This window comes from Anguilla anguilla, chromosome 5 (assembly GCF_013347855.1).
Source record: "Anguilla anguilla isolate fAngAng1 chromosome 5, fAngAng1.pri, whole genome shotgun sequence".
Taxonomy (NCBI): Eukaryota; Metazoa; Chordata; class Actinopteri; order Anguilliformes; family Anguillidae; genus Anguilla; species Anguilla anguilla.
This window is the reverse complement of record NC_049205.1, coordinates 18,810,669-18,822,486: the sequence shown is the minus strand read 5'-3', so window position 1 is coordinate 18,822,486 and position 11,818 is coordinate 18,810,669. Positions and strand designations below refer to the sequence as shown.

Sequence of the window (11,818 nt, the reverse complement as noted above, 5' to 3'; positions counted from 1 at the left end):
ACAAAACATGGCTCTTTTATTTGACATTATGTTAATTTGTCTACTGTATAACTGAATTTCCCTGTTTGTAGCTTTTCCCCAAACAGTTCACTGCAGCAAAAGTAAACGAGCAAATTGTGACACAGGAGGTCTCAGGAGTGCATTTGTTTAATTTGTTTAATTCTTTCTGACCAATGATTTGTTGTTAAGACCATTAAAAGCTTAATATTTTGCCATTTTGGGCTTGGCCCATTTTTTTTTGCCCAGGAGGATATGTGCAGCCTTCACAAAGTCCATCCCTGCAAGAACATTGTTGTGGGTGTACATGTCCGTGCAAGAATGTTTGTACAGTATGTATAATATGTGCGCATGTGTGTGTGTATGTGTCTGCTTTTTTCATGGATGTGTGTTTGTGATTGCTTATGTCTCTGTGTGAACGTATACGTGTGTTAATGTCTGCATGTACGTGTGCGTGCGTGAATGTGTTGTGTGTGGGTGCGTATGCTTGTGTGTGTGTGCCTGTGTATTTGTATGTGTCGCGTGTGTTAGTGTGTGCTTACGGACCAAACCCAGGCAATAAATCCCACCCATTTGCAGTTGAATCTATCTTCCTCCTCGGTCCCAGAAGAGTCATAAATAGACGGTAAATAACACATCTTGCCACCCGGACAACAGGCCTCGTTTTGTGCATCCAAGCGAGCCCCCGCGCCTCCTGCTTCAGGACCCCGGCTCACCCAAACCAGGCATTACGCAACATATTTCACATATCGACGTAACGTTCAAAGGTTGGCAATAATGTCAGGTTTATTTATATCCCGATCGATAAAAACAACCACGCAGATATCGGGAGTTACAGCTGGGGGCTCCCGTCGATGAATATTGACACCTCGGACCTCCGCGGTTTTCATTCGGTGAGAGCGCCGGTAAATCAACCTTTTTGCTAAAAAAACGGGTGCGAATACATTTTCCAAAGCGAAATCTTCATTTGATTTCAGACATCTTGCTTTCCTTCATACATATAAATCACACCGAACGGAAGGAATTTCGTAGAGGCGAGTAATTAATTCACCACAGCACTGCTACCGCTAACAATAACTATGTTCTAGCAGTGGAAACCCAGACCAAATTTGCCCCATTATCCATAAATATCACATACATTATTATCCAAATATAGGATTCGAGGTATACAATCACAGGCTCACTAGCAATTTCTAAAGCTGGGTTCTTGAAGTACTTCTTTAGGGAGAATTTTTTTTTTTTTTAAATAAATGGTCCATACAGACTAAGCATTCTCCAAATGCTGTGCACGAAATAATGCATGAATGAATAAATGAATAAAATGTATCATAAGTTTATAAAGCAAATTGGATATGCACATTCTTAATGCTTAGCAATATCTTATGATTCCAAAACTATTTTAAGGCACGCTGACGCTGTGGAGATACAGACCTGTCACAATGTTTTTTGATTAATCTAAATAGCACTTCTCAAGGATTCAAGGGCCCAGATTAAAGGGTGCATCTATGGCAGGCCAAATCTGGCTCTGGGGCCACCAGTTCAACAGCTCTGTTCTAACAAAAGAAAGGACAGCACATATTCAAATATAATACCAGTTATGACGGTGGTAAGCAACCCTTGTTCCTGGAGATCTACCATCCTGTAGGTTTTCATTTCAACCCCTTGGCACACCTGACTCTGCTAATTAGCAGCTCAACAAAGACCTCTAGCTGTGAATGAGGTGTGCTTTGTTAGGGCTGGAATGATAATCTACAGGATGGCAAATCTCCAGGAACAGGGTTGGTTAGCACTGACTTAAGAGCAACCTCTGCATAAAGACATTTGACCTTCAGTATCTAGTGTTCAACCTCTCCAACCATACAATGAGATCAAATCTAACAATTACATATGCATAATTGCTAAAATTATGGACAAAGCATAACAGATTTATTGTTGTGCAATTTCACAGTAATGGCAAGTCCTGATCCAGCATAAGTGAACTTATTTTTAAGTTCTTATAACCTAGCGTTGGGAAAATAATGGATACGATTTCCATCTCTTCACTATCAAATAATAATCTTTATTACAATGGTGTTATTTTGTCTTCCTAGCGCAGAAAATTGAAACCAAAGTCTGCACTGCAAGATACAGAGCATGCATTCAAGAACAAATCTTTCCCTCCAGTATGTGCGAGAAAGTGCAGGCTGTCGAACCGACAGAAAGTATAAATAGTTACGGGAGATAATTGAAGTAGACCGATAGCATCTGTGTTTTAAAATCTATATCTTGCTAATTCAGCAACTTCGTCTCCCAGCTGCTTCTCCCGGCTTCGTACCGCATCCTAATGCAGCCTTTGACGAGCGTGTTTTGACAGTTCCATGTATAACAGCATAGATTCTACAGGCACAGGACACTCAGCTTTTTATTTATATTTATTTATTATATATTTATTATATTGTGATAATGAACATTCTTTACTCTGATATAGGACTGGAAACACCTGTTACCAACCTGACCCGAACATGTCAACTATAATATACAATACTGTATATAGAGTGAGCTCCATAATGTTTGGGACAGACCTATTTCCTCTTGATTTGGCTCTTTGCTTCATAATTGTTTTATTTGTAATCTAACAATTCATGTGTGGTTAAAGTGCACAAGCTTGGTTCTTATTTAAGGGTATTTTCATACACTTTGGTTTTACCACGTAGAAATAACAGCACATATTATGATCCCCGATCCCCTTTGCCCTCACTTGTGTATACGTGATACTTTAACTACTTCACCTGGGGCAGTTGTTCCGCCAACACTTTACGGAGACAAGGTATCTTTTTTCTGAGAGAGACTATGGCCACAGACTTGAAGATGCCGATCCTCGTCCCATCCGCATCGCACTCAGCTGCAAAGCGCTCTAATGAGCATCGAAGGTCACGGTGCCGCGAGGCCAAAGGGAAGACATCATCCGCAAACATCAGAGACGCCACCCCTGTGTCCCCAAACAGGACGCCCTCCAGACCTCAGCTGTGCCTCGAAACCCTGTCCATTAACACCAAGAACAGGAGACCAGGAGGGGAGGGGAGGTGTACCCTCGGCAGAGTCTGACACCTACGCTCAGCAAGCTTAACTTAATGCCATGACACAGCTCTCACACCGACTGCACAGGGACCGATTGGCTGGCGATAGTGTCCCCAGCACCCCGTACTCCCGCAGCACCTCCTAAACCCAGAGGAACATGGGGTTCAGTGGTCATTCGACCGAACATTAAAACATTAGAATGGCCAAGATGCGTGATCAAAGTGACTGACTGTGGTATATGTATTTCTGCCAAGCGTGGTGGTTCCAGCATCAACTGCCCTCCCGGGATTTTCCCGGAGTCCAGTCTCTAGTTTATATAGAATGGTGTGATGAACATCCAGTGAGCGGCAGTTCTATGGGAAAAAACACCTTCAAGCTAACGGAACAGCCACAAAATGCTCAAATAACAGCCCTTCAAACAGTGGTGTGTAGATGAGCATCTCTGAAAGCACAATGCATGGAAGCTTGAAGCAGAACCCCACGCTGGGTTCCACTCCTGTCAGCTAAGAACAAAAGATGATGCTGCAGTGGATGATTGAAGATTGTAATAACATGACCTGGTCTGATAAATCTGGATTTCTGGTTTATAGCCATATGATTTGCTGTTTGGAGGGGCAGGCATTTGAGTTAATGAGCAGGTGTACATGTGTATATTCTTTTTTTTATTTACTGGTGAGTAAATAAAACTAGAAAAAAGTATATTTCAAATATGTATGATTTATTATTAATAATAGTGAATTGCCACATTAGTATACTGAAAGCCAATGGACTCCATGCATCCAAAGGCATCCAAACATTTATAGACTGAAAAAACGCCTTCATTCAACCCAATGGTCTCCATCAACGGCTTTGCCCCGCCCGTGACGGCCCTGCACTGCACTCACCTTGCAGGAGCGGCACCTCCTTCTGGAACCCCCCGTTGTACTCCACCTGGTACTCCTTCACCTGGAAACCAGGTACGCAGTTTGCCTCCGCTTTTTTCTGGGCTCCTGTGCAGGCCACCTGAATAGAACAACGAGGAGTTAAAGCTCTGCTCCTTCCATCACGTGGTCCCACACAAACTTCCCTGTGTCTGTAAAATGACTGGTTTGAGCCTCGACAAAAACCTACTGCTTATGTTTAGACCATCTTATAGCTTTACGGCTGTTTGGTTTGATGGATGCGACGCCGCCCTTCTCCCCTGCTGTAAGAATCTGAGCAGTAAAGAGAAGTGTCCTAGAATTCCTGTTCAGCTCCACAACTCCAGTTCCAGTGTTGAGCAGGCCTGCTATAAACTGCTGCCGTTTTGAGAATGACTTGCACTTTTACTGTGAAAAGAACTTTACGGGCTTATCTTCAGAGCGTCTCTCAGAGCAGGTGAGCTGATCTAGAATCAGTTGTGTCTTTTATCTCATAAAGACTCAGGATGGGACATGGGCAGGAGAAAGCTGATCCCAGGTCAGCGCTGCCACTCTGAGGTTTTATTAATGCACGCCTACGGAGGAGGGAGTAAAGTAAGACAGTTTGGGCCCGTACAGCGATACCTTAACGCTCTCAGGGAGGTAGAGGAGCCCTTGCAGAAGGTCACAGAAATAAAGCCCTGTAAATGCAAAACGGAAAAATCCACTTCACTGTTCCCCGGCTTCCTTTAAACGAGTCGATGGGGCTTTTTAAAAGGCCAAACATTGTGTTCCGGCAGAAAGTACAAAGGATCCATTATTCCAATTTGCGGTTGTCAGGCAGCCGGAGCACGGGGCAGGGGACCCTCGTGGAAATAAAGGTGCTCCTTAAACTTTGAAAAGCTGTGGGATTCGGGGGGCCTGGCGGTCATTACAGCCGGAAGCGGTGGGAAGGCTGGGACGCGAGTTCAGGGGAAGAGGAAGCAGAGAACAAAACGGACACGTCCTCGCGCGGCAATCTCTATCTCCGAGCCATCTCGCAATGCCAGGCTGACAGCTGGATCACCCCCTCTCTTTCTCCAGACTGATACATCCCTTTTGTAAATGATCTGCTATCATCATTGAGAAGTATCCTTTTGTAGGGTTTTTCTTTTTTCTTTTTTTTTTTTGCTTTTGCGGTTATAGATTTGACCAATTAAACTGCCTGTCAATTTCAAAAAATCTAATTCTGTCTGTCTCCTTCTCAACCCCTCTTCCATTCTCAGTTTGCTCTCACGTTTTTTTCTCAATTTCCTTTTTCCCCTGTCTCGCTGTCTTTATTCCCCTCCTTCCTCTCTCTACCCATTCCTTCAATCTCTGTCTCTCTTTCTCTCTCTCTCATATCAAGAAAGAGGTCGCACCTTGCAGCTGTCCATAATTGAAGTAGAGCAGGCTCAGCTAAGTGCAATTCAATAGCTTGCAAGCTAGCAGATTCAGTTGCTGCACTAGGTTAGCTAACTAGCTTTTATTGTTTCCATGACAAACTTTGCTCCCACGGTTGTGCAGTCACAGCAGTTGTGCACTACCAAGCGAGGTAATGCTAGTCAGTAAATATTCTGTTAACACACTACATTTTTTAGCAAGTGCTCCATGTGATATTTACGCCTACAGCCAAAAGCAGAACCACTGTGTTTCAGCTATAACTACTGCACAATTCAAGACAGCTTATTAAAGAGACAAGGGAAACTCCTAACGAACCATTACCCAGCAGTAGTGGACATGGTCGTTAAGTAAGTAACAGAAGAAGTGGTAAATTTAAAAATTAAACACAGAGATACAAAGTGAAGCTCGGAATAGACCACTTAGTATAAGTTACTGTAATATTACTATACACCTGGCAGTAGAACAATGTCAGTAAAATATGAGCCCCTGCTTTATGCAAATTAAAGTCGGTGTTAATTAAAATATATTCCCAAGCGAAACAGCAAATTGTTGGGAGGAGAGCATCCTAATGAATGCAGAAGGAACACCTCGCATTATCTGTGAAGACTGGCGGCAGTTACTGAAGCTGTTACTGCGTGTGTGGGCTCTTTTGATACATGGAGGAGAGAGGCCACTGGCTGTGGGAAGCCCGATAGCGGTGTAGTGGGTGGTGTGCCTGGAATCCCCGTCTTTGTTTTCCAGAGCGCTGTCCATTGTGCTGAATACAATATTGCACAGATACTTGTATTTCACCTTCTATGCTGGGAAACCATTGCATATTTATTTATGCTGTTTGCATCTGCTGCCACGTCCATGCATGACAATGAAATGTCTGCCAATTTGGGAGAGTGTAGATATCTGCTCTGACCTGATGTTGGAAGCCCACTTTTTCCCACGGTGCGCAGGAACTTCCGCCGTGGGCTATGCATGGCAAATTGTGGTCACTCACTCACTCACTCACTCACGGACGACCTTTGAGGGGCGTTTTGTGGGACGCATGCGCAGGTGGTGCTTCATTTAGTAGGACGCAGGCGCAGGTGGTTCCAGCTGAAATGTGTCTGCGGAAGTGAGTTGCGCCGTGGGTCTGGACGGTTCCGTGCTTGTTTCACGTTGCAGCCCACAGACGAGCTCACACAGAGTGGAGTCGGAGGAAGACTTTTCAACCGGCTAGACCCTCCCGTATGCTGCGTGATGCAATTGAGCATCGCCCTGTGAAGCTAAAGGGCACAGCTGGCACTGGCACGGCCCAGATTCAATCTGAGACCATAGTGCTCATCCATTCATTACATATTTTAAATGTGCAGGTTGTGTTCGACTCCAGTACAGTCATACAAAACGGTATTGCAAAGATACCGGCACCCGTACGAAACCGCAAATTTTAAAGATTATAGATGAACACCCTGGAGAAGTCTGGCTCTTGGATAAGTGTCTGGATGTAAAACCTTGAGTGCTCATAACAACCGTAAAATGTATTTGCAATTTGGTTTTATTTTTGCGTATACTCGCTGCCGTCTCGTTCTTATTTGCTATTGCGAGAGTGAAATCTATGAAATGTGAAACATTTATATTTTGACAAACGTAAACCAGGCTTTGTCACTGTACGACACCCGCCTCGATGTTCACTTGGGGCCCCCGTATTCTGTAAAATGCCTTTGAGCGAATGCAGCGTCTCCCCAAGCTTGGATCATAAGCACGTGAAAAATGCCGGATGAGTAATTTTCAGCCCCTAATACCTACCTCTTACGTTAGTGACAGCAGATGAAAGCCATAATATTGCACAGCCACTATAATGAGTGATGGCACAGCGCGCGGTAATAGCAGAAATAAAAAGGTTGAATTGTCAACCCCACCTCCCTGCACCCCTGCGAAGCGTGAGATGTACACAGTCTATCTTTCCACTTTAAACGCCGGCGTCAAAGGCCCGAGCTGCGTTCAATTTGCAGAACATTTTTTTTTACATTGCGGCTGAATGCCTGGATTCGCCCTGAATGCTAAACCCGCTCGTACGCGCATAACAGCTTGCGACGCTCCGCGGCAGTTTAACACGCGTTTGCTCCCGTTTCTAGGGGAGGGCGGTCGGGGAGGCCGCGGTTTAACCAGAAGCAGAAAGCGGGGGGACGGCTGTCTCGCCGTCCGCAAACCGGATGTCAAACAGACCGCCGTCTCCATTCGTTAAACAGACTGTAACCCTTTTCTTATTCATGAGCAGAGCCTTCATTTCTGCTTCATCTGGTCCACCAGATGAAGGCCGGGCTACGGTAGTACCCAGACCTGGGTCAAATTACGTATTTGTTTTGGATTCAAATACTTTTCTGTGCTCTGTTGATCTTGCCTGGTGTAATTGAGCTGGCAAATATGACCAAAAGGCAGGGTTTGCACTTTTTGAGAATAGTTCATTGGTTCCGATACGCCAGACAAGATCAGTAAAGCGTAGAAAAGTATTTGAATCCAAAGCAAATACGTATTTGAGCCAGGTCTGGTAGTACCCTTTTCTCATGTATAAACTGTCCCGCCTTTTACTCATTCATAACACAGCTGCCAAACTTTTAAAGTGAGCAGAGGAGCCCATATTTACTCCAGTCTCTGTGTCTCTTAACCAGCTAACAGTGGTACCCAGAGGCCATTTTAAGATTCTCCTAATGACATATAAACCATTAAACGGCGCAGCCCCTGAATATATTTCCGAGGTGCTGACCCCATATATTTCTCCAGCAGCCAGCTCAAATCCTCAGTTCAATGTCTGTAGTTGTAAGTGTCCCCAAAGCTCATCTAAAAACAAAGTCCTGGCTTTTCAGTGCAGGCCCCAAACTATGGAAAGTTCTGTCTGAGCATATTAGGACAGTACCAACTGTGCCTGGATTCAAGTCATTTTTCAAAGGTGACACATACACAGTATTTTAGTATTCATTTTGCTTCAAAATCTTTATGGACCTAGTTTTTGCATAATTTGACTCAGTTTGCAAGTTCTAAACGTATATTTGTCTGTTTTTTATTGTACCTGGCCTTTGCTTTAAATGTATTGTTTTATTGGGGAGTGCGGAAGAGAGGTGAAGAAGAGAGTGCAGGCAGGGTGGAGCGGGTGGAGAAGAGTGTCAGGAGTGATTTGCGACAGAAGGGTACCGGCAAGAGTGAAAGAGGGTAGTGAACTCAGGTTAGACGGTTTGGAGACAAAGTGAGAGAGGCGAGATTGAGATGGTTTGGACATGTGCGGAGGAGAGATGCTGGGTATACCGGGAGAAGGATGCTGGAGATGTAGCTGCCAGGCAGGAGGAAAAGAGGAAGGCCAAAGAGGAGGTCTATGGACATGGTGAGGGAGGACATGCAGGTGGTTGGTGCGACAGAGGAAGATGCAGAGGACAGGAAGAGATGGAAACGGATGATCCGCTGTGGCAACCCCTAACGGGAACAGCCGAAAGAAGAAGAAGAAGAAGTTTTATCGATACATAAAGTTTCACTTGTGTTTCTTGTATCAGTTGAGATCTCTTGTATGTAATTGCAGGATTCTGGGATTTGGATGTATCACATGTATGCCAAGGACTGGCGATCAGCAGTACTTCCACATATCCAGTGAGATCAACAGGTCAGGTTAACACATAACCATAGCTCAGTACGAACACATACTGTGTGTACATTGGACCAACTCTGAGGGACCACCTATGATCTGTTTTGAGCTCCGTTTATATTTCTTGTGGCGTGATCTTTAACAATTTTAATGCATGAAAGGCCATCAAAAAAAAAAGCTAATATATGTTTTCCTTCAGGTGCGTGGGCATGTTTCAAGAGCGTGACGAAGGAAAACTTATGAGGGAGCGCAGTTTCTTAAAAGAACATGTCTAGCGCACTAAACAGCACTGCCGAGAGTAAGTAGTCAATAGTGGCACAAAGAAACCTGAAGGTCGTTCTTGCTGCTTTACTTTTGGCAAAAGAGGACAACAAAGATAGGTCATCAAAATATATGTGTTTATATCTCTAGGAGATTAAATATGTGTTCCTGAAAGGCATGGTACTGCAGTTGTTAAGGATGTGCTGGTATAAGTTCAATTTCTGTTCTGGTCTTGTGTGTATTAGTATGAAATGAAAGCCTGAATATTTGACTATTGTAAGCAGGTGTTCAAGCAGCACTGTTAATACTCACAAGAGGGCGGAAAGATAAAGGCCTCTATACAAATGGAGAGCTGCAAGTCACTCTGAATGAAGAGTTTGATGACTGGTGATGGAATATTTATCTAATCATGTCTCTCTAATAATGTGTTTTCTTTGTTTACAGGCATTCTATACGAATAAGGAAAGATCAAGGACCAGTTACATATTATCTTTGAAATGCTTTTTTGTAATTGTATTAGTTTATTTTTTAATGTGGGGTAAACTTTAGATGCTTGTGCTGAATTATCCATTAGATAAGACTAGGGTGGAGAGTTAAAGAACTAATGGTCGCCTATGTGTACGACTTGCTCTGGTGTTAGTATTAGTAGTAGTACTAAGAGAGTACTACTACTACTGTGTAAAAAGCAATGTCACATAAACATTCTCAGTGAAAAACTACTTAAAAGTGAGTGCGTTTCAGTGAGTTGTGCACTGAATATTTTGTGGCTTAGAAGCAGTACAAACTTGTGACAGTCAGACTATTTATTTTAAGTTTGTAAGTGTTACTTTTATTTCAATACGTTTTTTTTAATTAGTTACATTTTGATATTCATCACATTTCATTTCCAGGTGTCAAAAAAAGATCATAAAGGTAATTTAAAAATATCTTGAATGCTTTTATAAAATATTTATTCCGTAATACAAAGTGAAATGTTTTGAGCCCTCTCTGACTCGGGTATACAAAAGGAAATCAAGCCTCGATTCCCTATACTTGATAAAGAGCCAGCAAGCGCTCGAAACACTGTACTTACCTACATGAGAAAGGAACTGGGATCTACCATAGTGTGCGAATAATTGAACTACTTAACTACTAACTAATAACTACTTACTTATCTGCTGCAACACAATGTATCCAGATAGCAAATGAACTAATAATTTAAGTGCTTATACAGGCTGTTTGGTGTGTCTCAAAGCAGATCCACAATACCGACTGACAAACATGTTGTATCAGGCATTTTCATTTGTGGTACCGCTTATTTGTGTATTGTATTATCTTCACTGATTTAGAGCCCTTTTGTGCTCTATTGGCTGGTATTGAATTAACACATTAAAATATTCAATTTTGTTACATTTCAAACAGATTTTCCTTGACATGCACTTCCTGCTTACTGCTTTCCAACAATACAGGCATCGTTTCCTTCACCATCTTCCTTTCATTCTCCTTCCTTTCTTCCTTTCCCAGCCAGATTCGCTAACCCCCTCTGATTCATGTCACAGATATCCTTAATGAAATTTGTGGGCAGTTGGGTCTTGATTTCGCACATAATTTCTGCCCTGCAGAGCCACAATGTTATTAGCATTTCCTGGGCCAAATCTACAGGTGATCCAATCTGCACATGTCCTTTAAAAGGCAGTCAGACTGTACTGTATCTCTTTCTCTCACACACACACACACACATACACACACGCATGCATGCACGTGCATGCACACACACACACACAGGCACACATGCACACATGCACGTACACACACACACATCACTGTAACCCAAATGTAATAACCTCCCTGACTCAAGCAACATCTTTAGCTCCCTTTCTTCTTACCTCATAGCAGACACAAAATTTAGAAAACAAAACAGAAGGCTTCACTGAAGCATAATTTCACTAAATAATGGCTTTGCTTGACAAGCTAGCAATCTCTACCAGACAAAAGCCTGCCATGTCACTCTACACAGTATTGAAACTCACATTACAGCAATCTGCGTATGGATCTGTTCCATGCAAATCAATCACGGCAGAGATAAAAACCAAGCAAAACAAAATGGATCTGTTTATACATCCTGAGTGTAAGAAGAGCCTTTGTCAATAAGTAGGCTTAATTGAAATACTTTGAAAGTCCTTTAAAACTCATTTTCCTCTGATGAGACATTACCCGTGTACCGTACGTCTTCCCAGAAGCAAGCCGTATGCTTTTTCATTAAACGGCAGAAACCTGCTAAATGGATCTTTGTTCATTATCCACCTCTTTCCTAAAGCAAACCTCCAGGAGCCGTCGGAGACATCGAAAAAGTCAATACATGCAGATGTTCATCCATTCCACACCTCCCGTGTCTTCAGGGAGACGGATGAGAGATGAGGGAGAGGGGGCGGAAAAGGGGAGGCAGAAAGCGAGAACAAAGGGAGCGCGAGGAGCCTCTCCGCTCCCACGCGTCTACTCGCGCGCACCCGAGGGACCAGGAGAGAGAGAGACAGGCCTTTTCAGCCCGACGGCTAGCTCGCTAACTCGGTAGCGCAGTGCGCTCCTCCGGCTGTGAGTGTCAAGGCCAGAGAGGAGAGTTCAA

General features: G+C 43.4%; 1 protein-coding gene across 2 annotated transcripts in view; it reads right to left on the bottom strand.

Annotated features, from left to right (window-relative positions):
- cdh13 (cadherin 13, H-cadherin (heart)) overlaps positions 1–11,818 on the bottom strand; it is a 453,601-nt gene that overhangs the window by 345,287 nt on the left and 96,496 nt on the right. For both annotated transcript variants that reach the window (XM_035419934.1, XM_035419933.1), the window contains exon 2: positions 3,939–4,056. In XM_035419934.1, the coding sequence (XP_035275825.1) occupies positions 3,939–4,056 (118 nt within the window). The remainder of the gene's footprint in view (positions 1–3,938; positions 4,057–11,818) is intronic.